Here is a 24,808-nt window from a genome sequence, read left to right as displayed (position 1 = left end):
AAAAATAGTCATAGCTCCATTGAACTCAGTTGAGTTTTGACAACTTATGTCAGCTGAGGATCTGCCTTTAAGTTCAAGGCCTGCTTAACTCACTTACATTAGTAAGTAAAGCAGGAATAATTCCACTGAAAGCAACTGAGTTACACAGCTGGGAAACCAGCTTAAGTGAGATCAGACTCAAGCTCATTGTCTAAAAGGGTAATTGTGGCAGATGAAGCCTTGATGGTAAAGTCACTAAAATGAGAATTTCAGTGGCCTGAAATTTCTGTTAAACAACCATTCATGATATTTAAAAACTCAGTTGCTTAACTGAGATGAGCTTTTAGTGAAAGTGAATTAGAATTGTATTCAGTGGGTATGTCCACACTATGAAATTAGGTCGATTTTATAGAAGTCAATTTTTAGAAATCTATTTTATACAGTCGATTGCGTATGTCCACATTAAGCGCATTAAGTCGGCGGAGTACGTCCTCACTACCGTGGCTAGCATCAACTAACAAAGCGGTGCACTGTGGGTAGCTATCCCGCAGTTCCCGCAGTCTCTGCCACCCATTGCAATTCTGGGTTAATCTCCCAATGCCTGATGTGGCAAAAACATTGTTGCGGGTGGTTTTGGGTACATGTCGTCAGTCGCCCTTCCCTCCATGAAAGCAACGGCAGACAATCTTTTTGCGCCTTTTTTCTGTGCAGACATCATACCATGTCAAGCATGGAGCCCACTCAGCTCAGCTCACCGTCACAGCTGCTGTTGTGTCTTGGGTGCTGCTGTCAGTAGATGGTGCAGTATGATTGCTAACCATTATCATCCACCGCTTGCACTGTAACTCTGCTCTCCTGCTCTTGTAAATGAGCTCAGTCTCAATAGAAAATTTCTCCATGTTGTCATCATCCACCGCTTCTGCTGCAACTCTGCTCTCCTGGTGCCATGAATCCACCTCACAGGTCCTCTCGTCTTTCTGTATAAATATCTATTTCTCATGGCATCCGACGTCAACCACCACTTCCACTGCAACTCTGCTCTCCTGCAGACGCCATACCATGGCAAGCATGGAGCCCACTCAGCTCACCGCTGCTGTTGTGAGCATTGTAAACACCTGGAGTATATGCAGAACCGGGCTAAGAGACGCCAGCATGAGGACGATTTTGATGAGGAAATGGACACAGACATTCCTGAAAGTATGGGCTGTGGCAATTGGGACATCATGGTGGCAGTGGGGCTGGTTGATACAGTGGAATGCCGATTCTGGGCCCGGCAAACAAGCACAGACTGGTGGGACAACTTAGTGTTGCAGGTATGGGATGATTCATAGTGGCTGCAAAACTTTCACATGCATAAGGCCACTTTCCTGGAACTCTGTGAGCTGCTTTCCTGCACCCTGAAGTGCAGGAATACCAAGGTAAGGGCTGCCCTGACAGTTGAGAATTGAGTGGCGATAGCACTGTGGAAGCTTGCTATGCCTGACTGCTACCGGTCAGTCGGGAATCAATTTGGAGCGGGCAAATCTACTGTGGGGGCGATTGTGATCCAAGTAGCCAATGCAGTCATTGACGTTCTGTTATCAAGGGTAGTGACTCTGGAAAATGTGCAGGTCATAGTGGATGGCTTTGCTGCAATGGGTTTCCCTAACTGTGGTGGGGCAATAGACAGAATGCACCTTGCCAACCAGTACGTAAACTGCAAGCGGTACTTCTCAATGGTGCTGCAAGCACTGGTGGATCACAAGGGACATTTCACCGACATCAGTGTGGGATGGCTGGGAAAGGTGCATGAAGCTTGCATCTTTACGAACTCCAGGCTGTTCGAGCAGCTGCAAGAAGGGACTTACTTCCCAGACCAGAAAATTACCATTGGGGATGTTGAAATGCCAATAGTTATCCTTGGGGACCTAGCCTACCCGTTGCTCCCATGGCTCATGAAGCCGTACACAGGCAGCCTGGACAGTAGCAAGAAGCAGTTCAACTATAGGCTGAGCAAGTGCAGAATGGTGGTAGAATGTGCCTTTGGATGTTTAAAAGCTCGCTGGTGCTATTTGCTGACTAGGTCAGACCTCAGCGCAACCAACATTCCCATTGTTATTGCCACTTGCCGTGTGCTCCATAATATCTGTGAGAGTAAGAGGAAGACATTTATGGTGGGGTGTGAGGTTGAGGCAAATCGCCATGTGTCCGATTTTGAGCAGCCAGATGCCAGGGCAATTAGAAGAGCACAGCAAGGCATGCTGAGCATCAGACAGGCTTTGAAAACCTGTTTCATGATCGGCCACACTTCAGTGTGACAGTTGTGAGTTCTCCTTGATGCAAACCCGTCCCCTTTGTTGATTTTAATTCTCTGTAAGCCAACCACCCTCCCCCCTTTGAAATAAAGTAACTACTGTTTTGAAACCATGCATTCTTTATTAATTTTTTTAAAAAGGAAGATAACTGACAAGGTAGCCCGGGTGGGGTGGGGTGGGGTGGGGTGGGGGAGGAGGGAAGGACAAGGCCACATTGCTTATTGTAGCCACGCTACAAATCAAACTGTTTGAATGACAGCCTTCTGTTGCTTGGGCCATCCTCTGGAGTGGAATGGCTGAGTGCCCAGAGCCTCCCCCCGCCCCCCCGCGTTCTTGGGCATCTGGGTGAGGAGGATATGGAACTTGGGGAGGAGGTCAGGCAGTTGTACAATGGATACAGCAAGGGTCTGCGCTCTTGTTGGCTTTCCTGCAGCTGCACCAGATGCTTCATCATGTCAGTTTGCTCCCCCATTAGCCTTTGCATTGCCTCCTGCCTCTGCCCTTTGTGCTCAACTAATGCTTTCCTATGTTTTTTGTTTTGTTTTTGTTTGTTTGTGCCTTCTGATCTGTGATAACCTCAGGGACAGAGATGATAGGGGGAGCCTAGAAACATTTGCACCTGGGGGGAGATAAAAAGGGAGAGTAAAATTTAAGATGATACATTTCTGAGAACAAAAGGGAGACTCTTTCACAGTGAATCAAGCAATTCACAGCAGACAGCACATGTGCTTTAGGTACAAGGTCGCATTTTGCCTTTTATATTGAGTGCCTGCTGGTATGGTGACACATCACACATGGATGGGCAACGGAATTCGGTTTCCATGCAGCCATGGTAAGGCAAAGGGTATGCAGGGTTGGTTTCTTACGCATAACATGTGGGAATGGTTTCAAACTGCAGCGCCCTCCTTTCCCATAGCAAGCAATGGGTTGGGTTTCACATTTAAAAGGAAGGGCTGCGGTTTTCAGGTGGATGTGCAGCACACACCTCCCCCACCCCACCGCGTGGCTATTCTCCGGGATGATCCCTTTTAGCCAAGAGCAAACAACCCAGCATGAACGAGGTCCTTTTACTGTTCCCTTACAAAAATTCCCCTATTTCAACCAGGTGACCTTGAATGATATTACTCTCTTGAGGCTAACACAGAAAGATATAGACCGAATATTGCTTGAATGCGACCAAAACCCAGGACCATTGGCTGCCATGCTTTGTGCTGCAATGATTCCAGAATGCTTTGAGTACCTCCATAAGAGCTTTATGGAGATGTCCCTGGAGGATCCCCGCTCCATCCCCAGACATGTGGACAAACTTTTCCAGTAGCTGTACCGGCTGCGAATGCATTCCAATTCTTCAGGGCAAATCAAACATTAAACACTATTGCTTTTAAATCCTATATTGTAGTTACAAATGTGCACTCACCAGAGGTGTCTTCTTCAGCTTCAGGGTCGGGGATCCTGCCTTCGGATTGTATTGGCTCCAGGGTGATGAAAAGGTCCTGGCTGCTGGGGAGAACAGATTCACTGCTTGCCTGCTGCGCATTTTTCTCCTCCTCCTCTTCCTCATCCACAAAATCCTCCTCCCTGTTGCATGAGACTTCCCCCTTGCAGGTGTCCATGTACAGTGGTGGGGTAGTGGTAGGGTTCCTTCCTAGAATGGCATGCAGCTGATCATAGAAGCGGCATGTATGAGGCTCTGACCCAGAGCGACCATTTGCGTCCTTTGTCTTTTGGTAGGCTTCCCTCAGCTCCTTAACTTTCAAGCAGTACTGCTGTGTGTCCCTGCTGCAGCCTCTCTCCACCATGCTCTGTGAGATTTTGGCAAATATATTTGCATTTCTTCTTTTTGATCAGAATTCTGCCTGCACAGATGCTTCTCCCCATACAGCAATCAGATCCAGTGTCTCCCTTTCAGTCGATGCTGGAGCTCGTTTGCGATTCTGGGGGGATCACATGGTCACATGTGCTGCTGAGTTCGCCAGGCTGACCAAACAGGAAATGAAATTCAAAAGTTCCCGGGGCTTTTTCTGTGTACCTGGCTAGTGCATCGGAGTTCAAAGTGCTGTCCAGAGCAGACACACTGGAGCACTCTGCGATAGCTCCTGGGGGCCAATACTGTTGATTTCTGTCCACACTACCCCAAATTCAACTCAGCAAGGTCAATTTTGGCACTACTGCCCTCACCAGGGAGGAGTACAGAAGTCAATTTTAAGAGCCCTTTAAGTCGACGGAACAGGGTTGGTTGTGTGGACGCATTCATTTTAAAATCGACCTAACGCGGCTAACTTTGACCTAACCCCGTAGTGTAGACCAGGCCAATGGGCTTGGTTCTTCTTACTTACCTTGGTGTAAATCAGGAATAACATCATACATGTCAACTGAGTTACACTGGAGTCAAATTGCTGTGAAAGGAACATTGGGCCCAATATGTCTGGGGATACGGTTCTGTGTTCTCTCTGACTCTCAAGCTAAAGGTTGCCTAAAATATGGTTTTTTACACAGGCTTCACTTGACTTCTCAAACCCATAATGCAAAATACCATATAATAAATGCAATGGAAATTCTTAATTTGATGTTGAGTAACAGTAGCACTATGATATACTGTATAGTACATTGTCCACTGCCAACTTAAAAACTAATGTGTATCCCACTTTCTAATTCCTTTTAATTGAAGGCAAGTAGAAGTGAACTAGAGGAAGCTCTGTAACTTACTATAAATGAACATGTATTCAAAATTAACACAGCAGAACAGGACAAATCGATCTTTTATTGTGGTTTACTTTGGTTTAGGTGGTGACTCATTCCTCTGGAGTCCTTGAGCTCCATATGAAGAAATGTGGCTTTAAAATGGAGCCTGGCCAGTATATATTTCTACAGTGCCCTTCTGTATCACAACTGGAGTGGCATCCTTTCACGCTTACCTCGGCTCCTGAGGAGGAATTCTTCAGTGTGCACATAAGGGTAGTTGGGGATTGGACAGGAGCCCTGTTCAAGGCATATGGAGCAGAGGAAAAAGTCTTTAAGGAGCCCTGGAAGCTACCAAGGTTTAAATAATAACTTTTGTGTGTGTTGCCTTTTGTACAGTACTAGATGATAAACTTGGAATCATCTCAGTATGTCATTATGCTAAAGAACAATGAATATGAAAAATGAACATAAAGCTCTTAGTTATCAAGAAGGTCTGTCACAAATCCCTGATTCAGAATCAGCTTATACATAAATATGGCCATTTAGCTGTACCTGTATATTTATGAATCAGATTAAAATGACAGTAGCCATTTATATATGCTAGCTTCCTATCTATTAAGTTATGTATTTAGGTTCTTATAATGGCACCTATCATCATAGTATCTTGCTCCCTATCCCTGTGTTGCGCTCACCTACAACTGTGGTTCTCAACCCGGGGTACACAGAAATCTTCCAGGGGGTACATCAACTCATCTAGATATTTGCCTAGTTTTACAACAGGCTACATAAAAAGCACTAGTGACGTCAGAACAAACTAAAATTTCATACAGACAATGACTTGTGTATTCTGCTTTATATACCATATGCTGAAATGTAACTACAATATTTATAGTCCAATTGATTTATTTTATAATTATATGGTAAAAATGAGAATGTAAGCAATCTTTTCAGTTATAGTATGTTGTGACACTTTTTTGTATTTTTATGTCTGATTTTGTAAGCTAGTAGTTTTTAGGTGAGGTGAAACTTGGGGTACACAAGACAAATCAGACTCCTGAAAGGGGTACAGTCATCTGGAAAGGTTGAGAACCACTGTCCTACAACTCTCTTCCACTACCTGGATCCCTCTTTCTACCTCCATTCCTTACCTCCAAAAGATTCCTACTTCTCCCAGCTGTCCTGATCCCACTTTCATTGGATCTAAGGAACTATCTGTTGCCTGCAGCTTCTTCCCTCTACTGATCTGTGAACACCTACATGCTTCTTCCTCCTTCCCAGCATTCTCCCTCCACTCTGCCCCAACTTCACAAATCCTTTTCAGTTACCTCCCTCCTCCTTAGATCTTTGTATAGAGTTAAGTAAGGCAAAGAGGTACTGAGGATTCTTAGAAGTGAGTGAGACTTATAAGTATGGTGCTGAATGTTTAGGTTCATGGCAGCTGCTTGTATGTCCCCTAATCATTTACTATTATAAAAGGTTCTGTGGCTTGTTAGGCATGGTATGCAACTCCTACAGGATCTGCAGAAAGTAATATGTTCAGAGACTTCATGTTCTTTGTAAGTAACCTTTGTTTAACTTCATTTTCAAAACAAAAATCGCCTGTTTCAAATATTAATAGTAAAGGATGAATTTTCAAACAGTGCACAGGGATTTAGCCATCAACATCTACTGATATTAATGAAATCATGCTGCTAAATCATTACTGCACTATACGGAAAATTACTTCTAAATATTCCATAAATGCTTTATGCAGAGAATGATACATCTTATATAATTGTAGTGTACCCACCACATGCTATCTAGACACCTGATGACAAACCTCATCATGTATGTTTTTATGCCCTAAATTCCCACTGACTTCAGTGGGAGTTTTGAGTGCTCAAGAAATGCAGGATCGGGTACAACATGCACAAATCAAGACCGATGTAGAGAGAAAAATAGCTGTTTATATAACCACATATTTAGGTTTGTGGCTAAATTGTCAAAGATTGTCTTTTAGTATGTGTTTAGTTGCTATTTCACATGCAATTACACATGCAAACAATTGGAAATACTTGAATAAAAGCAAACCAAATAACTTGAAAATGGGAAATAGAGTAATTGAAAATGGGACATGTTGCGGTAACACCCTTAAACAAGCCAGCAACACAACATTCAAAATAATAGATTTTCAAATAATTAATGTAAGTGTGTTTTGTGGACTGTTGCACAATGATTACGTCTTCCTTTCTTAGTAGTGTACTTAACTCTTCCTACAACATCTGCATGTGCATTTATACTATTTAAACTTCATTTTACTGTGAGTCACACAATGACATCTGCAAGTAAACAGAAAATCTGGAACAAGGGAAACCTACGTTTCCTGAAAGTAAGATGTTAGATTGTGAAACAATCTTCCAGAGGAAGTGATGGAAGCACCATCACTTGGGTAATTTAAAACTAGGCTGGACAAAGCAGTCAAAAATATACTGTAGGGTTACATCCCATGCTGCGAGAAGAATGGATTAGATGATTTAATAGTTCTTTTTCAGCTCTAATTAATTTATATCATTCCTATCCAAATTGACTGATGCTGATTGAGAACTGTTGATTATAGAAGAATTCAGACCTGAACAAATTTCTCTTAATTCTGATTCTAAGTATAGTTTATAGTTTTATTAAGTATATTTTATTTCTGAAATACTTGTTCCTCTGAAAGATTTCAGAAACTAATTATTTGCTTACATATGATCTTTCTCTCTATCTCTTTCATTATATGACTACATCCTGAAAACTTTTCAAAAAGATTAATAAATCTGCTCCTCTGTCCTTTGATTTGTACAATATGGAAAATAAAGCTCTGAAAACAGGATGCTCGCATTTCTGAAACCCTGAAAATTGTAACTGCATGCTTAAATAGATAGCCAGGCCCCTAACTCACATGGATGCTCTTGTGCTCTCATTTCACACAAAATAGTTGCTTTGCTATGAAATGCCACCCACTGAAAATTAAATCCTTGTGTGATGGCAATTTGTGTGAGAGTTTAGACGTGATTTTTGAATATATGCAACAGAAGCACTATTTTTGAAAATGTAGCCCAGTATCTCTCGGATTTTAAGTCCCATTGATATGTTGCTGACTTTTAACAAATGATACTTTGTTACTCCAGACTGGCTGTGGATGGACCATTTGGAGCTGCAACTACAGATGTTTTTCACTATCGAGTCAGTGTATGCATTGCAGCAGGAATAGGAGTCACTCCGTTCGCTTCGATTCTAAAATCCATATGGTTTAAGTGCTGTAATCCTAATACAGAACTGACGTTGGAGAAGGTAGGGTGGAAATTTGTTTATAATTCCTTTAAAAAGTACACTGCCCTCACATCCTCTGGGATTATTTTAATAAACTAATACTTGTCAAGGTTAGATAACCAGCTCCTTCAAGTTGAGGGTAGAAATTGCTTTAGTTTCTGTTGAGATGGAGGAACTCTCTCATTTGTCTGCTATCCAGTGGACCCAATGAGTTTTCAGAACTTTTCTGAGATAAAGTATTTTTTAGCTGCTAGCCCACTCTATATTAAAGGCCTAACTGAACATTTTTGTTACTTCTGCCCTCAACCACTGGTGCAGTGGCATCTCCTTACAATTCACCTTGATACCCAGGTAACCTATAACAAAAAAAGAAGTGAGGGAGAAGCTTAGGCGCTGACTTACTCAGCTCCCAGGGCATACTCGACCCCTGCTCTTTAAACTCTCCAGTAGATGCACTGGTTCTGAACATGAATGGTAATGTAATTGATAAAAGTGTGCCTGAGGCTGCAGGTCCTGGACAGCATCACTGAAGTTAACATATTCTTAATTCTCTGAACTATCATTTGTAATAATAATATTTAATAATATGGCAGTGCCTTGTGAGGATAGGGTGAAGAAGAGACAGCTGGGGCGGAAATGGAGAGAGCGAGAGAGTGAAACACTAACAAATAAACTGGTTAGTCTCTAAGGTGCCACAAGTACTCCTTTTCTTTTTGCGAATACAAACTAACATGGCTGCTACTCTGAAAACTAAGAAGAAAGTGGCAGGTATAAACTGTCCCTTCCCCATCCACAATGGCAAGCTTGTGGCCCTTCCAGACATTTTGACTCACTTTCTAATGTAAAAACTCAACTGGGAGCTGTTCAGGGTTTCAGATATAGGGCCAGAGCCTGCAACTGTGTCTGTGGGCAGACCAGTGTAAGGGTCCACCCACAGGGACCTGAATGCAGGTCCTAGGCCTTGATCTTTATAAAATAAAGTGAGTTAAAACTGGTGGTTTGATGACACATTGCTGCTGAAAGAGCAGCTTGGTTTCTGGGAATGCAGGAGGCGAGAAGGGGTCCAAATAGACTAGGGAAAGTAAGTGTGTGTGTGTGTGTGTGTGTGTGTGTGTGTGTGTGTGTGAGAGAGAGAGAGAGAGAGAGAGAGAAAATGAATTAACAATACCCCATACTTTAATAGCAGTAAGTCACTTTTCAGAGCATGCACTAGAAGAATTGGTTGCCTTCTGGGATGGATAAAGGCACAAGGCTGAATGTACTTAAGGTGTGCCCCAGTGACCCGCTATTTTACACCTTGCCATGCCTTTTTGCTATAATGCATTAAGTCCCACAGGACCTCTGTGAGAAACAGGAATACTATTATTTCTACTTTACATGTAACTTTTCTGTTTCACAGTTTCTTCATTAGTGTAATAGGAATAATGATACTTATTTCTCATAGGTGTTGTGAGGCTAAAATCATTAATTTTGGAAAGATATCTTGAGATCTCGATGGAAGGTGCTATGGAAGTCCAAAGTAGTATTAGAATTTTTTTATCAGTCATTTAAGTGAGATTGACTTAATCTCAGAGTAATTGGTTTTTTTTCCATTGTCTAAAAGCTTCCACTTGTGATATAATTACACATAATTTAATCTGTTTCCAAGTATGTGGCGCTCACCTTCTATAGTGATGAGTACCATAGAAATGTTGATTAAGGAAATAAATAAGCGGATTTTCTTTTTTAAAAAACAATTTCATTTTGATTGGAGTACAGCTGTCATTACAGTTATTAAATTAATATTTCCTAGTGTTGCCCACATATAGTTGAGATATAAATACTCATAGCTTGCATAATGTCAGCAGCTGTATAATTTAAAAAACACAGCAAATCAGAAGCAGTACACATTTATCTAATTCATTTTTCACAATTAAATAGCCTTAGAGTGTAGTTTTCATATTGCTTTTTTGATGGTTAGGATGGACATTCCAGTACTCCTAACTGGAGTGTTATCACTCAGTTTAGTTATGCACAGGCTGGTTTCTTCCTCACACCAGCTAGCCTTAATTTTGAAATTTTGCAGTTGGAATTTATGAAACTGTACTGGTTAACTCAGATTCTAACACTGGCAAACAGCTGTATCCTCTTGTTCTCTTTTTAAGATTCACCCCATCCCACAAACTTTCCAGCAAAATACAGTAATTTGGAAATACTAAAAGGCTGCAGAGTTCATGTTGTCAAATGTAACTTTGTGTTTAAAGCTGCTTTTGGAAAACAGCCTTTATGCCTATAAAGCTGAGTGCTAAATTCTTGATAGTCTTGTTAGTGCACCCATGCAGGACCCTCACCTTTGAGTGAGGAGGCTAGAGATAACTACAGTGTGCTGGACTATGCCCTGTACCCCAAAGGGGGTGTGGTTACTCAGGTTGTGGGACCTCCACAGCCACCCAGAAGCAGCTGTGGAGTAGCCCACACACTACACATTTAAGAGCAGCAGTAAGAGCAGATGATGAATATTTTCCCTTGTTCCCCCTGAGTCATTCTTGCTATGTCTTCTGAGTTCAAGCTGAATCTGTTGCTCCATTCCCTTCCCCGGTGCTCTCAGATGCGAGGAGGGGGAGTGAATGTTCATCAAGGAGTAGTTATTAATGATCTGCAGTGTGCTGAAAGCAGCTTTATGAAGTATATGCATGCACCTTATGTGAGAGAGCAGAACTCTCTGCTCTTGCTTACTATACCAAGTGTAGGGTGGAGGAAAACAAATGATAAATATGTGAGGATGAAGAGGGCATGGAGTATAAGTGCATTATTGAAATAAGAGACTACTCAAAATCCTGCCTTACAGATCTGATTAATAGTAATACTGCATCTAACTCAATTTGCAGAAAGAGCACTTGGAAAATTTAAGGCAGTTTACTTGTGCAAGCCATCAAGATGATGAATATAATAGGTGGGGTGGGTGGGGATTAGTGAAACATAAATCTAATGAGGGTTGTTGTTTGTTTGAGGAGCCTAAATAACAGCACAGACAGTTAATACTGTGAGCCCTACAATAAAATACAAAATTCAGAATATTTGCTTACTTATAGAAATACACCATTCCTGGACGGTTTTATTCTACAGTGTTAATGAGGTGAATTTTATTGTGTTTTTATTGTATTTTAATCATATTTGTAATATGCTGTGGAGTGCCCAGAGCATCTCGATGGAAAGAAAGGGAGGCTCTTTATAAATAATATTTACCATTACTACCTTTATTTTTCTAGGAGTCTGTGTGTTTCATAGTTTCATTTTTCCATAAGCCAACTTTCCTCACCAGCTTCTCTCTCCTTCCTTTTCAGGACTCTATTTGTGGCAAAAATGTTCTTTGTGAGGAAAAATTCTGTTAATTAATTACAAATATTTCTCATTTATAACAAATGACAATTTTAAGAAATGCAATGGGCACAGCTTTAGTGGGGATGAATTTGGCTTAGTATACTGGGTTTGGAAAATTGTCCCCTCCCCTCCTTTCCCCACCCATTTGCACTAGTCGTACATTTTTGTAAGATGAATTGTTGAAAAGGTGTGAGTAATTAGCTGGTAAAATAGAGGTTGTGGGGACAGTTCCTCAGAAAAAGTCACCAATAGCCATGATAAAATACATAGTGATGTTTTTCAGTGGCCTGATTTTCAGAGGTACCATCTGCTTGTAGCAACTGCTGACTTCAAAATTCCCAGACAAAACCTTTGTCAAGGGAGGTATGAGCCTGTAAATATTGTACGTGGCAGTTAACTTACAACAACACTGTTGTTAGTTACCAAAAGGAAACGTTTTACTGCCTATGGGCCTGATTTTCCTCATATTTACACCAATGTAAGTGTCAAGGTTCCTTCCCCACTCTGAACTCTAGGGTACAGATGTGGGGACGTGCATGAAAACCTCCTAAGCTTACTTTTACCAGTAAGTACTTCCCCAAAGTACAAACTATTTTACCCTTTGCCCTTGGACTTCCAATGCCACCACCAAACGTTTATCTGGGTTTATTTATTATTAGGAAAGCGTTGTCTGGAAACGTCTTTCCCCCCAAAATCCTCCCAACCCTTGCACCCCACTTCCTGGGGAAGATTTGGTAAAAATCCTCACCAATTTGCATAGGTGACGACAGATCCAAACCCTTGGATCTTAAGAACAATGAAAAAGCATTCAGTTTCTGAAAAGAAGGATTTTAATAGAAGTAAAAAAGTAAAAAAGAATCCCCCCTGTAAAATCAGGATGGTAAATACCTTACAGGGTAATTAGATTCAAAACATAGAGAATCCCTCTAGGCAAAACCTTAAGTTACAAAAAGACACACAGACAGGAATATCCATTCTATTCAGCACAGCTTAATTTCTCAGCCATTTAAAGAAATCATAATCTAACGCATATCTAGCTAGATTACTTACTAAATTCTAAGACTCCATTCCTGTTCTGTCCCCAGCAAAAGCATCACACAGACAGACTCTTTGTTTTTCCCTCCCCCCAGCTTTTGAAAGTATCTTGTCTCCTCATTGGTCATTTTGGTCAGGTGCCAGCAAGGTTATCCTAGCTTCTTAACCCTTTACATGTGAGAGGATTTTTCCTCTGGCCAGGAGGGATTTTAAAGGGGTTTGCCCTTCCCTTTATATTTATGACAGTAAGTCAATAGCAACTCCATGGAAAGCAATGGGATTATTTTCATGTAAAAACAGTGTAATAATAAAAAAACCAGGCCTCAGATATTTAGAGTTAAGGTTCTGCAAACAACCCTAATCCAGACCCTATATAAACACTAATCCTTTACTTATTCACCAGAAAGCTCACTATTTCCCACCACCAGAACTTGTCTGCATTTCAGACAGAGACCCTGAGCACTCACCTACAGTACAGATCTAAGAAACCCCACACATTAACCGTAGACCCTCCTCTAATTCACCCAACACTTCAGAGTGAAACACACCAATATCTTGTGTTGTAATCCCTTATAATACAAAACAATATATTCCCTTTCCACCATCTACCATTTCACTAGAAGCTACACAGCTCAGTCTATTTCATCTACCTTGCATATATATGTACTAAAAAGACCACTGTGTCTATCTCATTTCTCCTCTACACAAAGCTTCAAAACCTCACCGTCCATAAGCATGTCTCAAACAAAACTTTACCCCTATTCATTCTACACACATGGGCTGTAAATGCCAAATTATCGCAATCACCAAAGCACAAATTTATTACATATAGAATGTGATTTATTCAAGGATATGAAAAGCTTAGTTAGTAGTAATACTTAAGAAGTAGCCCAGTTAAGTGGACAAACTGTGGGGCTACAAGACTAGAATTAAGAGTTTGTTTTGCTGAATTTGAAGGTGGAATTAACATGTTTTCAAAATGTGCTGTGTTTGAGACAAAAACACATTAGGCAGACCTGTCAGACTTCCTTTTGATATTTAAAGGTCAAGGCACTGGGGCATGGTGAGGAGAAGGAGAGAGAGGATTTTTAAAAAGACCAAAACAGTATAAAAATCATGGACACAACAAAACAAGAGCCAAAGATCACTTTTCTGACTTTGTTTATAGCTTTGTATCCCTTCTAACATCCCTTGTCCCATTCTTTTCTTCTTAGATTGTATACTCTTTGAGAGAGAGGGAACTGGCTTCTTATGGGTTAGTAAAGTGTCCAGTACACTTTGGGGGATTATACAAATAATACATTAAAAAAACATTAAGGTTGCAAGGCAGCCAATCTCCGGTTCCCCCACCCTCACTGGCTCTGAATCCCACTTCCTCTTAGCTCCTCATCCAATTTTCCCTATTCTCCCCCCAGTCAGCTGGTTTGCAACCTGCTCCCCCCGCCCCATACATTTCCCTCACTTGCTCCCAATCCCAGTCTCCTTCCCCAGACAACCCCATCTTCCCCTCCAGCTCCCAGGCCCAGTCTCCCCTTCCCTGCTGCCCAGTCTCACTCTCTTTGCCCAGCTAGTTCTCGTCTCACCACACTTTGTGTCCCAATCAACTATTTCCCCTCCTACTGGTCTGGCTTTTGTTTCTTCTGCATTTGAATCAGACAGCTTCCTCTTCCATGCTGCCTGGGTGCTATCAAGAGGGTAAGTGAGAGCACTCAGCTCTAGTGCCTGGCCTTAGCCCAACCTGGAGCAGCAATTCATAGAATCATAAAATCATAGAATATCAGGGTTGGAAGGGACCCCAGAAGGTCATCTAGTCCAACCCCCTGCTCGAAGCAGGACCAATTCCCAGTTAAATCATCCCAGCCAGGGCTTTGTCAAGCCTGACCTTAAAAACCTCTAAGGAAGGAGATTCTACCACCTCCCTAGGTAACACATTCCAGTGTTTCACCACCCTCATAGTGAAAAAGGTTTTCCTAATATCCAATCTAAACCTCCCCCACTGCAACTTGAGACCATTACTCCTCGTTCTGTCATCTGCTACCATTGAGAACAGTCTAGAGCCATCCTCTTTGGAACCCCCTTTCAGGTAGCTGAAAGCAGATATCAAATCCCCCCTCATTCTTCTCTTCTGCAGGCTAAACAATCCCAGCTCCCTCAGCCTCTCCTCATAAGTCATGTGTTCTAGACCCCTAATCATTTTTGTTGCCCTTCGCTGGACTCTCTCCAATTTATCCACATCCTTCTTGTAGTGTGGGGCCCAAAACTGGACACAGTACTCCAGATGAGGCCTCACCAATGTCGAATAGAGGGGAACGATCACGTCCCTCAATCTGCTCGCTATGCCCCTACTTATACATCCCAAAATGCCATTGGCCTTCTTGGCAACAAGGGCACACTGCTGACTCATATCCAGCTTCTCATCCACTGTCACCCCTACGTCCTTTTCCGCAGAACTGCTGCCTAGCTATTCGACCCCTAGTCTGTAGCGGTGCATTGGATTCTTCCAGGAATTACCGGGAAAGTCCAGATTCAACCCTGTAGCCCTTGGCTGGTACATGCTCAGTTGCTCTGTGGGAATGGTGCATGCAAAGTCCACTCACATGTAGAAGCTGTGAGGGGATGGAATATGTGAGAATAGCGCATGTGCAGTCCTGTCACGCAGAAGAGCTGTGAGGGTCTGGAGCAGTGGTGGGCAACCTGTGGCCCATAAGGATAATTCGGTGGTGGGCTGCGAGACAGTTTGTTTAAATTGACCATCCACCGACATGGCTGCTCGCAGCTCCCGGTGGCCACAGTCTGCCATTCCTGGCCAATGGGAGCTGAGGGCGGCCGTGCCTGCGGATGATCAATGTAAACAAACTGTCTCACAGCCCACCAGCGGATTACCCTGACGGGCTGTGTGCGGCCTGAGGCGTCACAGGTTGCCCATCATTGCTCCAGAGTCTGGAGCATGCTCAGTTGCCTTGTGGAGGTGGCCTATGCATAGCCTGGTCATGTGTAGCTGCTGTAAGGGGCTAGAACATGCACAGTCACTCTGTAGGGATGGGGCATGCGCAGTCCATTCAGCAGTAGGAGAGGTCAGAGACTTGAGCATGCATGGTGCGGAAGGAATCTTTAGGGTTTTTAGCTGTTAAGCTATAGTAATGTTCTATTGAACATTTGTAAACTGTGATTTTTTTCCAAAGGCTTATAACTTGGACAAATTTAAGCGGATTGTCACAGGACGACAAAAGGCACCTCCCTGACACAAAGCCTCCCCCCGCCCCTTACCAAATTCCAATTCTCTTCTCTATAACTTGAGGGCACTAGAGCATTGCAAAGAATAGGTCTCAAGAATTTTTTTAACATGGGCAAAACAACATATTTTCCTCTTAGCCTCAGTTTTGGAAACAGTTGTATCGTTTTGGGTGAAATTTGCCCCCCGCCAAAATCATCCTGGGGCAGACACACAGCAAAGAAAATTTCAGCCCAAATGGTTAAAGTTTGGCAATGTTCTAAGCAACTGAAAACAAAATCTTATAATTGGAATGTCTGGCAACCTTAATAGTAGGTGGCATTACCAGCCCCACCTATAATAAATGGAGAACCATAATTAATTTAATTAAGAGTTTTGTTTAGGAGCATAGATGTTTAATGCTGCACTCAACACAGCATCGGCAATCTTAAGACTAAAAGGACAGAGTGGGCTAGTTCACAGGTTTTTCATCTTTGGAACCAGAGTTCAATACCACAGTGATGGGCATAGTATAAATCTCAACAAAATAGAATACCTTTCTTAGTGGATGAATGAAATTGAGTGTGGTGGTCTCATCTTAGTCCCTGTTTGATCACATCTTGAAATCACTGCAGAGTTTCATAGGCTTTTCAGTCTCTATTCAAGAAAAATGCAGAGTTAGGTTTTGCAAGCCAGTGTTGAGATGCATTGACAGAGTTAGATGTCTTGCATGTTGCCTGTCTGCATTAATATTTTAATTCACTAACATTCACTCACATATTTTTAAGAAGAAAAAGGTGTTTAAAACCATACAAAGAAACACAATGTCAAATGTAGATGGGATTGTGTTTAAATTTCCACTGGAGTACAGTAGCATGCTATAAGATTAACCACTTATCTCAACATAAATAATTTAAGAGCTTTATAGAAAGCTTGTTGAAAGCTTGTGGCTTGTTGAATCTTGTTACTTTTACCTGACAGGTTTATTTCTATTGGACTTGCCGAGATGCATCTGCCTTTGAGTGGTTTGCTGATCTCCTGTTCTTGCTGGAAACACAAATGGCTGAGAAAGGGAAAACCCATTTTCTAAGTTACCATATATTTCTTACTGGCTGGGATGAAAGTCAGGTATTAATGAAATGGGTTTGAGTTAATGTACTTTACTTTTCTAGTGTAGCAGCATATGAAACAGGAACAAGGAAATGGATGAATTAACGTAATTATTATAAATTTTTGAAGTATTTGATAAACAGGTTTCTTTTCTCCTAAAATTTCATTTTTAAATCTTTTGTGATATTTTTCCACACCCACACCATTTTAAATCCATTAACAGGAAGCAAGGAGACAAAGAACTGTAAATAGAGATCCCACTTCCAATTTAGCTTTAGGAAAATAGGAACTTGGGAATTGCTTTATTGGATCAAACCCGTGGTCCATCTAGTCCAATATCCTATCTCTGGAGGTCGTGAGTACCATCTGCTGTAGAGTAAGGTGGAAGAAAACTTGCCAGCATGGAAAATTTCTTCTGAACCCTAAGTTGGATGTTGGCATGATGGTTTGTGGAATGCCTTCCATGGTTATTGGTTGCGTTTAAATCCTTACTATTGTATGTAAAAAATATATTTTTGTTATCCATTGTGATGGGCTGTATAAACCCCATACTGGAACTGAAGGGGTTAAGGAGCAGCTCTGAGCCCAGGTGATTCCCAGCCTTCCCCCACCCCCCATACCTGCAGAACCTGCTTCAGCTGGAGGAGGGGCTTTACAGGGAGCCAGATAGCTAAAAAGGGGGCAGTCAGGGTAGGAGGACAGACCTATCCTAAGAGCTCCTGAACAAGGGAACTACAAAAGCCTTTGCTGCCAGGAAGGGGCTATCAATTAGGCTGAAGGGTCAGATTTGTCTTTTTTGCTATCTTAAGTTGGACTTTGAGACTTGGGGGGAGGCGAACGATAGGAAGTGTCCCAGGGAGGCAGCCTCAAGGCACTTCAGTATGCTGATATTTTTGCCTCTAATAGGGCTCTTGGTTGCAGCCCAATACAGTGGGAGGGCCCAGGCTCCCCTGCCAACCATCCTTGTTGTGGAAAGTACAAAAACCTCTCTTCCACACACACCTCTCAGAAGTAAGGAGAAGGTAGAGATGCTGAAAGTCCCAAGGCGAAGCTGAGTCACCTAGAGGGCTCAGCTGGGGAACTTAGGGCCCTCCCTGTTGCGAGGACATGGAACTATATATATTTCTTTGGACTCTGTTACCTCAGAATGGGGCGAACTAAATTAGTAACCTGGCTGGAGAGTAATGAGTTCTGCAAGTTAATTGTGTGCTGTGTGAAAATGTATTTCCTTTGATCAGTTTTAAATTTGCCAACTTTAAATTTCATTGATAGATCCCACTTTGAGATCTGCATACCACTTAGAGTAAGGAGGCTCATTCAGCTTCTTCCCTTTTTATTTGGCCCCAAACAGGTCTTTCCTTTCTCTCTGCTTTATTAATTGGTCAGTCAAGTCACATTAGATGCAGGAAAGGAAAACCTCTCCTCCTGTTTTTTATTTTTTTTCCATGTAATAAAAGGACTCGTATAGAATTAAAAAAGAGAAAATATACCACAAATCATTCTTGGTCTTGTAGCCTTGATCTTCTCGCATCTTAGTTCCTTTCCACTTTCCCTCAGGGATTGTTTAAAAAGGTAATGACTTGAGATGCTTTCAACATTATGGGATTGATTTTCAAAATTTATGTGTACAGTTGTTCACACACACAAAGTCCAAACAGACTCTTTTATTAGTTTCTCAACCCGTGGGTCAGGACCCAAAACTGGGTTCCTAGAATGTTTCAAAGGGTCATGTGGTCCAGTCAACGGGGCAGGGCCAAACCTGGGCAGCGCTGCAACCCCACAGGTTGCAATGCCCAGAGCTGAGAGTCAAGTCCAGCCAGCCCCACAGCACAGGAGCTGCAGGAGCCACCACTCTGTGGTAACTGGCCAGCCTACCAGGTAAGCGGAGCCAGCAAGTACTTCTCAACTGGGCTACCTCCTCACCTCAGGGCCTCGGAGCCTGGACAGGAGAGTGACAGGACCAGGCTCCAGCTCCCCACCCTGGGGAGGGGGAAAGGCCTGCAGGGAGGCATTGACTGACGGGCTGGCGCTGAGTCCCAGGCCTGCGCCAGCCACGCTACCACCATGACAGGGAGCCAGAGAGAGTGACACTTCCCCCCCGAACCTTGAGTGTGAGGCTACAGGTACTCCCTCCAGCAAACACCCCCCCCCCCAAATTACACCCTCCTACTTTGTTTGAAACAATGTTTCAAACAACAGATTGGGCTACTTTGGAGCTAGTTTTTAAGTCACTTTGGGCCAATAATGCAGTAGAAATCTGGGAACCCTGAAACTCCCCCAGAGGACAGGACCTGACCGAAACCATCCCAGGGCCTCTATCCCCAGACTATTTACTGCGTTGCAACAGGCCACAAACATTTAAAAATGGGTCATGAGCCCCAAAAGATTGATAAGCTCTTATACCATTTATCTAACAAAGACTGTGAAAACTTCCTTTGGAGAGAAAAATCTACTACCCATGCTGAAGCATGCAACAGTCTGACCAATATTAAACAAGCCATTCCTCAATGTTAGCAAACTCACAGACTATCTATTATCTACCATCTATTTTCTAACAAGCTAATCAAGAAGCTAACAAAACACATGGTCACCATCACCTGCAAGCTGCCAGTACCCTGAATCTTCATGCCAGAACATGGTACAGAAACAAACAATTTTTGCTCTCGTGAGTGACCTCCAGCTCATAGACAGAGGTGGATATCTGTACTCCTCATGTTGGACCTTTCTGTGGCATGTGATACAACTGAGCACCACTGAGCAGTGATACTGTTATCCCACCTCCAAAAGGTTTCAGGGGTGAAAAGAAGTACAGCGAAATGGCTTTCTTCTTCTCGGACCAAACACAGAGGGTTGTAATTGGTAACAGTTCCTCGACCTCCAGAGCTCTCACATGTGGAATCCCACAGGCCTTAAGCCTCTCCCCTATCTTACTTGATATCTTTGGGAAACCACTAGTGGAGACTGTGTGACAACTTTAGCCTAAATACCAGCAATACTCAGATGACACCAAGCTTTAGATTTCCTTTACACAGAACAAAACCAGCATTCTCTCCAGGCTATCCCCCAGCAGTTGGCCGAGAACAACATTTGGATGAAGAGCAGTTGACGGAAGCTAAACCCAAGCAAAATGAAGGTGCTGTTATTAGAAAGCAAGAATCCCTTTGGAGAATTTACTTCTTCCCCCTCTGAGGGCATATGGCTTCAGATTGTTAAATTTGTTCAGTCTTGATGTCCTTATAGATTCTTCACTGCCACCAGATGGCCAAATAGAGATATGGTGGCAAACAAGCCCTCTTCCATCTGTGGCTGATCAGCAAACTGTGTCTCAAGATATCAAACCCAGTTCTGGCAATGCATTTGAGACATCTAGGCTTCATTACTGTAATTCATTATACTTAGGACTGAATTCACAAATATTGAAAAAGGTCCACTTGGTACAGAATGCAGCCACCATCTGCTGAGCAGCACAGCTGGCCATGAGCAAATCATCCAGTCCCTGCATTGTCTCTCCACTGAACAGACTCCAGTTCAAGTCCTTTGCCATGATATTCAAAGCCCTCCATGAGATTGGCCCAAGCTAGCAGGAAGACCACATCTCCCTTTGCCACCATGACCTCCTGTGACTGCTATGCCTCACCCGAAGACTGAAGCTGTCAAGCAACAGGGGACACTCATGAGCACAAGAGAGGGAACTTTCATAAGGGATGGATCCAGACTATGGAATCCACTCCTGCAAAAGATAATGACCTCAGGTTATACCACATTCGGAACTAAATTCCAAACAAATTTCTTGACTTAGCTTTTCTTCAATAATTCTGGACAAGGATAATAATGATAGCCTATAATACAAACAAACATGTTACTCCTACCTACAGAGGGAGGAAAATGGAGAGAGATTGTATGTTTGATTTTTAAATACCTATGCAGTAATGGGTGCTATATAAGAACCTATAGAGAGAGTAAATCTTCATGCAAATTATACACATAACTGTATTTCTGTGCATGTTACTTGAAAAAAAACCCAAGGCCTTATTTCTGTCTACATATAGGAATCATGTATATTATTTAGGAGAAAAAGGAACATACGCATTGTTATGTTGGATCAAATAATATGTATTAATTATAATAGTATTAATTATATTACAGTATAATTATTATTATCCCTCAGTATGACATTACAGGGATTTTTTTTTTTTACCAAATAGCCTTCAAGATTCAAGATCTTTAAGCATAAAGAGGGGAAAGCTACCATCAAAAATGTATTCCCATGAGTCACCAATAAATCCTGACCACAAACTGACTCTGTAGGTTTGGGTAGTCAAAAGTTTTGTTAAACTGTCCACACAACTTCTGCATTTTCGGTGCTCGAATGTACTGGTTCTCTTTTGACTTTCCTTAATAGCCTCACAAAGCCTAAGAGCACTGGCTTCTGGAGATCATTAATCGTGATGTTTTGCACATCTACCATATTCCTGAGCTGCTCATTCATACCCTGAGGGATTGCTCCAAGTGCTCTTGTAATCGTCTTTGTTCTGTTTTCCATCATCAATCCACTTCGTGGCAGAGTTCTTCATACTTTTCCATTTCTCTTCTTGTTTCTTTTTTGTTTCTTCTGCTGGTATGGCAATATCAATTAACATGGTCTTGTTAATTGATTTATTATTTATGTATTTATGTACTGGTTTGCTATAGTGCCTACAATGTGCTAAGTACTTTCCAAGCATACAAGAAGAGATGGTCCCTGCCTTGGGGAGCTTAAGTCTGTGTACACCGAGCACTGGACAGATGAGTTATTATATATCAAATTTAGAAATACGTCTATTTCCTTTGTTCTGGAAGTTTCTCAACTTAGGTTAAAGTGGGTGTGGATAATCCTCAATATCAACTTTGGTTCTTTGCCTCCTTGCTTACAGGTGATTCAATAATGTTTTCTGAAAGGAGAATATTGGGGGAATAAGGGGATGGAAAATGGCAAGCAGAATTACTTGCAAGTAAATTTCCTTTTTCATCTTAACAAAGGAAAGTTATTGCTGCTTGTCTGATATCATAAAGTATGCTATTGGTAAAGCATTGGCCACCGCTAATGATGGTATGTATATGCCATATGAAAGTGTGAGGTGGAATATTTTTCAGAATATTTTAAGCAGGTTCTTTTCTCTGCAAATACAAAAATGAAAGTGGTGGTAGAATGTTGTGCACCACTTGTGCATACCCTCTTTGACGGCTCCTCTGTGATCAACTGAAAATTCAAAGCACACACATCCTGGATACACATAGAATTCCTATATTGCATATAATTTCTATTATTTATTTAAAAATCACCATTACTTGGCTACTTATGTTTTTCCTTTCCCAAATCATTTCTTTTCAACATTAAAATGGTTATCACCTGCTTAACTACCGGGAAATGTTCAAAAGCTGCTAAGTAACTTAGGAATCGAAGTCCTGTTTGCAAAAGTGACTTAGGCCCAGATCCTCAAAGGCACCTAAATACCTTTCAGGATCAGAGCCTTAGGAACATGTCTCATTGAAAGTCAATAGGACTTAGGTGCCCATGTACCTAAGTCACTTTTGAAAATGGAATTTAGGCTTCTAAGCCACTTAGGCACTTTTGAAAATGTTGTCCTCCCCTGCCCACCTTTTTTTTTTTAGGGGCCAGAGTGCTGGCCTCTGATGATGATTATAAGTTTTGTTGTTTTTTTTCCCCTGAGTAATGTATATTTCCACCTTTTATTCAGAGACTGAATTATCACTTTACTTCTTACTCAGCATATACATTGTCGATTCTAAAATTATTGTCTTGCTGTAAATTTTGCTTTAGGCTACTCATATAGCTCTACATGATGATGAAAAGATGGATGTAATTACTGGTCTGAGACAGAAGACCTTCTATGGAAGGCCGAACTGGGACACTGAGTTCAGGCAAATAGCAGAAAATCATCCAAGGTAAGACAGGTTAGCTTCTAGCCTTATTATGTAACTCTTTCTCAGCATAAACAGTGGGAGGCAAATCTTTTAAAATGATCCTTTTAAAATTTAGCTTTTTGCTATGTGGAAAGAAGATTTATGTTTAATGAAGCTTTTAATGAAGAAATCTCAGAAATAGAATGCCAATAAAATCTAATTTTTGGATAAGAAAATCTAATATTTAGAAGTATTTCAATACCCTGGCCTTTGCCAGATATAATTGAAACACACAATCCAATTACTGTTCTGCACAAAGGACAAAGTAACATTAATTTCCTTTGAAGATGGTTATTAAAGAGATAAATTGTGATTTTTTTTCTTATGATGTCAAGGATATGTTTGTTCTCTCAACATATTTGGCTACCGTTGTAAGACTGTTCTGTTCTGTCATTAGTTCATCTCTGCTGGCAAAGACAGTTCATTTGAACCTGGTGGATTTGCTAGTGGTCTGAGAAAAAGCTTCTTTGTTCCTGGAAGCCTTTGAAGAAAGAATTTGAAATATTTTTGTGCTCATCACCAGAAAATTCAGGAATCTTTGTGATTCTTTTCCCTTTCCAAATATTTACCTGTTAATGCAAGCTAAAGGCCTGCATTCAGGAGAAAGGGTTGAGAAAGGAAAAGGAAAAACATTTTTTTAACGAATGAAATACTAAAATGCTGGAAGGGGAAGAGAGAAAAGAGTAAGCTTCAAGAATACCATAAAATTGAAAAAATAACAGTAATAGAGAAACCAGTTGACAGAGGTAAAAATGAATACAAATCAGGAAATAAGAAGGAAGATTAAAAAATGGGCAAAGGGCTGAAAATATAATTTTTCCTTTTTATTATTTGTGAAATATTGCTGCTACAAAATCATATCTTTTAAATTTAGACTTGCAGTAAAATTCAACTTGCAGTCTAAGCTTTATTATTTGACAATTTTCAAAATATAGTTATGAAGTGAAAAATCTTCAAGAACGACATTTTCTGTGCTGCTTTTCATGCACAGAGTAGAAGGTGATGGTGAGAAGTCCTGAATGTTGTGATGCTTCCTTAAGAATCCAGCACTGAACTTTTGGGAACATGAATTTGGGTCATAATAGGTATGTCAGTCTGACATTGATCCAAGTCAAGATAATGAAGTAGCTGATACAGGACACAATTAATAAAGAATTAAAGGAGGGTAATATAATTAATGCCAATAAACATGGGTTTTTGGTCAAACTAACCTGATATATATTTTTATGAGATTGCAAGTTTGGTTGACAAAGTTAATAGTAAAAAGAAAAGGAGTACTTGTGGCACCTTAGAGACTAACAAATTTATTTGAGCATAAGCTTTCGTGAGCTACAGCTCACTTCATCAGATGCATTCAGTGGAAAATACAGTGGGGAGATTTATATACATAGAGAACATGAAACAATGGGTGTTACCATACACACTGTAACGAGAGTGATCACTTAAGGTGACAGGTTTCAGAGTAACAGCCGTGTTAGTCTGTATTCGCAAAAAGAAAAGGAGTACTTGTGGCACCTTAGAGACTAACCAATTTATTTGAGCATGAGCTTTCGTGAGCTACAGCTCACTTCATCGGATGCATACCGTGGAAACTGCAGCAGATATTATATACACACCGAGATCATGAAACAATACCTCCTCCCACCCCACTGTCCTGCTGGTAATAGCTTATCTAAAGTGATCATCAAGTTGGGCCATTTCCAGCACAAATCCAGGTTTTCTCACCCTCCACCCCCCTACACACAAACTCACTCTCCTGCTGGTAATAGCCCATCCAAAGTGACAACTCTCTTCACAATGTGCATGATAATCAAGGTGGGCCATTTCCTGCACAAATCCAGGTTCTCTCACCCCCTCACCCCCCTCCAAAAACCACACACAC

At 41.5% G+C, this 24,808-nt stretch overlaps 1 protein-coding gene across 1 annotated transcript in view; it reads left to right on the top strand.

The window, feature by feature from the left end:
- The window catches only part of NOX3 (NADPH oxidase 3), a 62,248-nt gene that overhangs the window by 27,709 nt on the left and 9,731 nt on the right, over positions 1–24,808 (top strand). The window contains exons 9-12 of the mRNA XM_048844174.2: positions 5,058–5,311; positions 8,105–8,267; positions 16,834–16,980; positions 22,784–22,908. Coding sequence (XP_048700131.2) covers positions 5,058–5,311; positions 8,105–8,267; positions 16,834–16,980; positions 22,784–22,908 — 689 coding nt within the window. The remainder of the gene's footprint in view (positions 1–5,057; positions 5,312–8,104; positions 8,268–16,833; positions 16,981–22,783; positions 22,909–24,808) is intronic.

Source organism: Caretta caretta, chromosome 3, assembly GCF_965140235.1.
Source record: "Caretta caretta isolate rCarCar2 chromosome 3, rCarCar1.hap1, whole genome shotgun sequence".
Lineage (NCBI taxonomy): Eukaryota > Metazoa > Chordata > Testudines > Cheloniidae > Caretta > Caretta caretta.
This window is presented reverse-complemented; position numbering and strand designations above follow the sequence as displayed.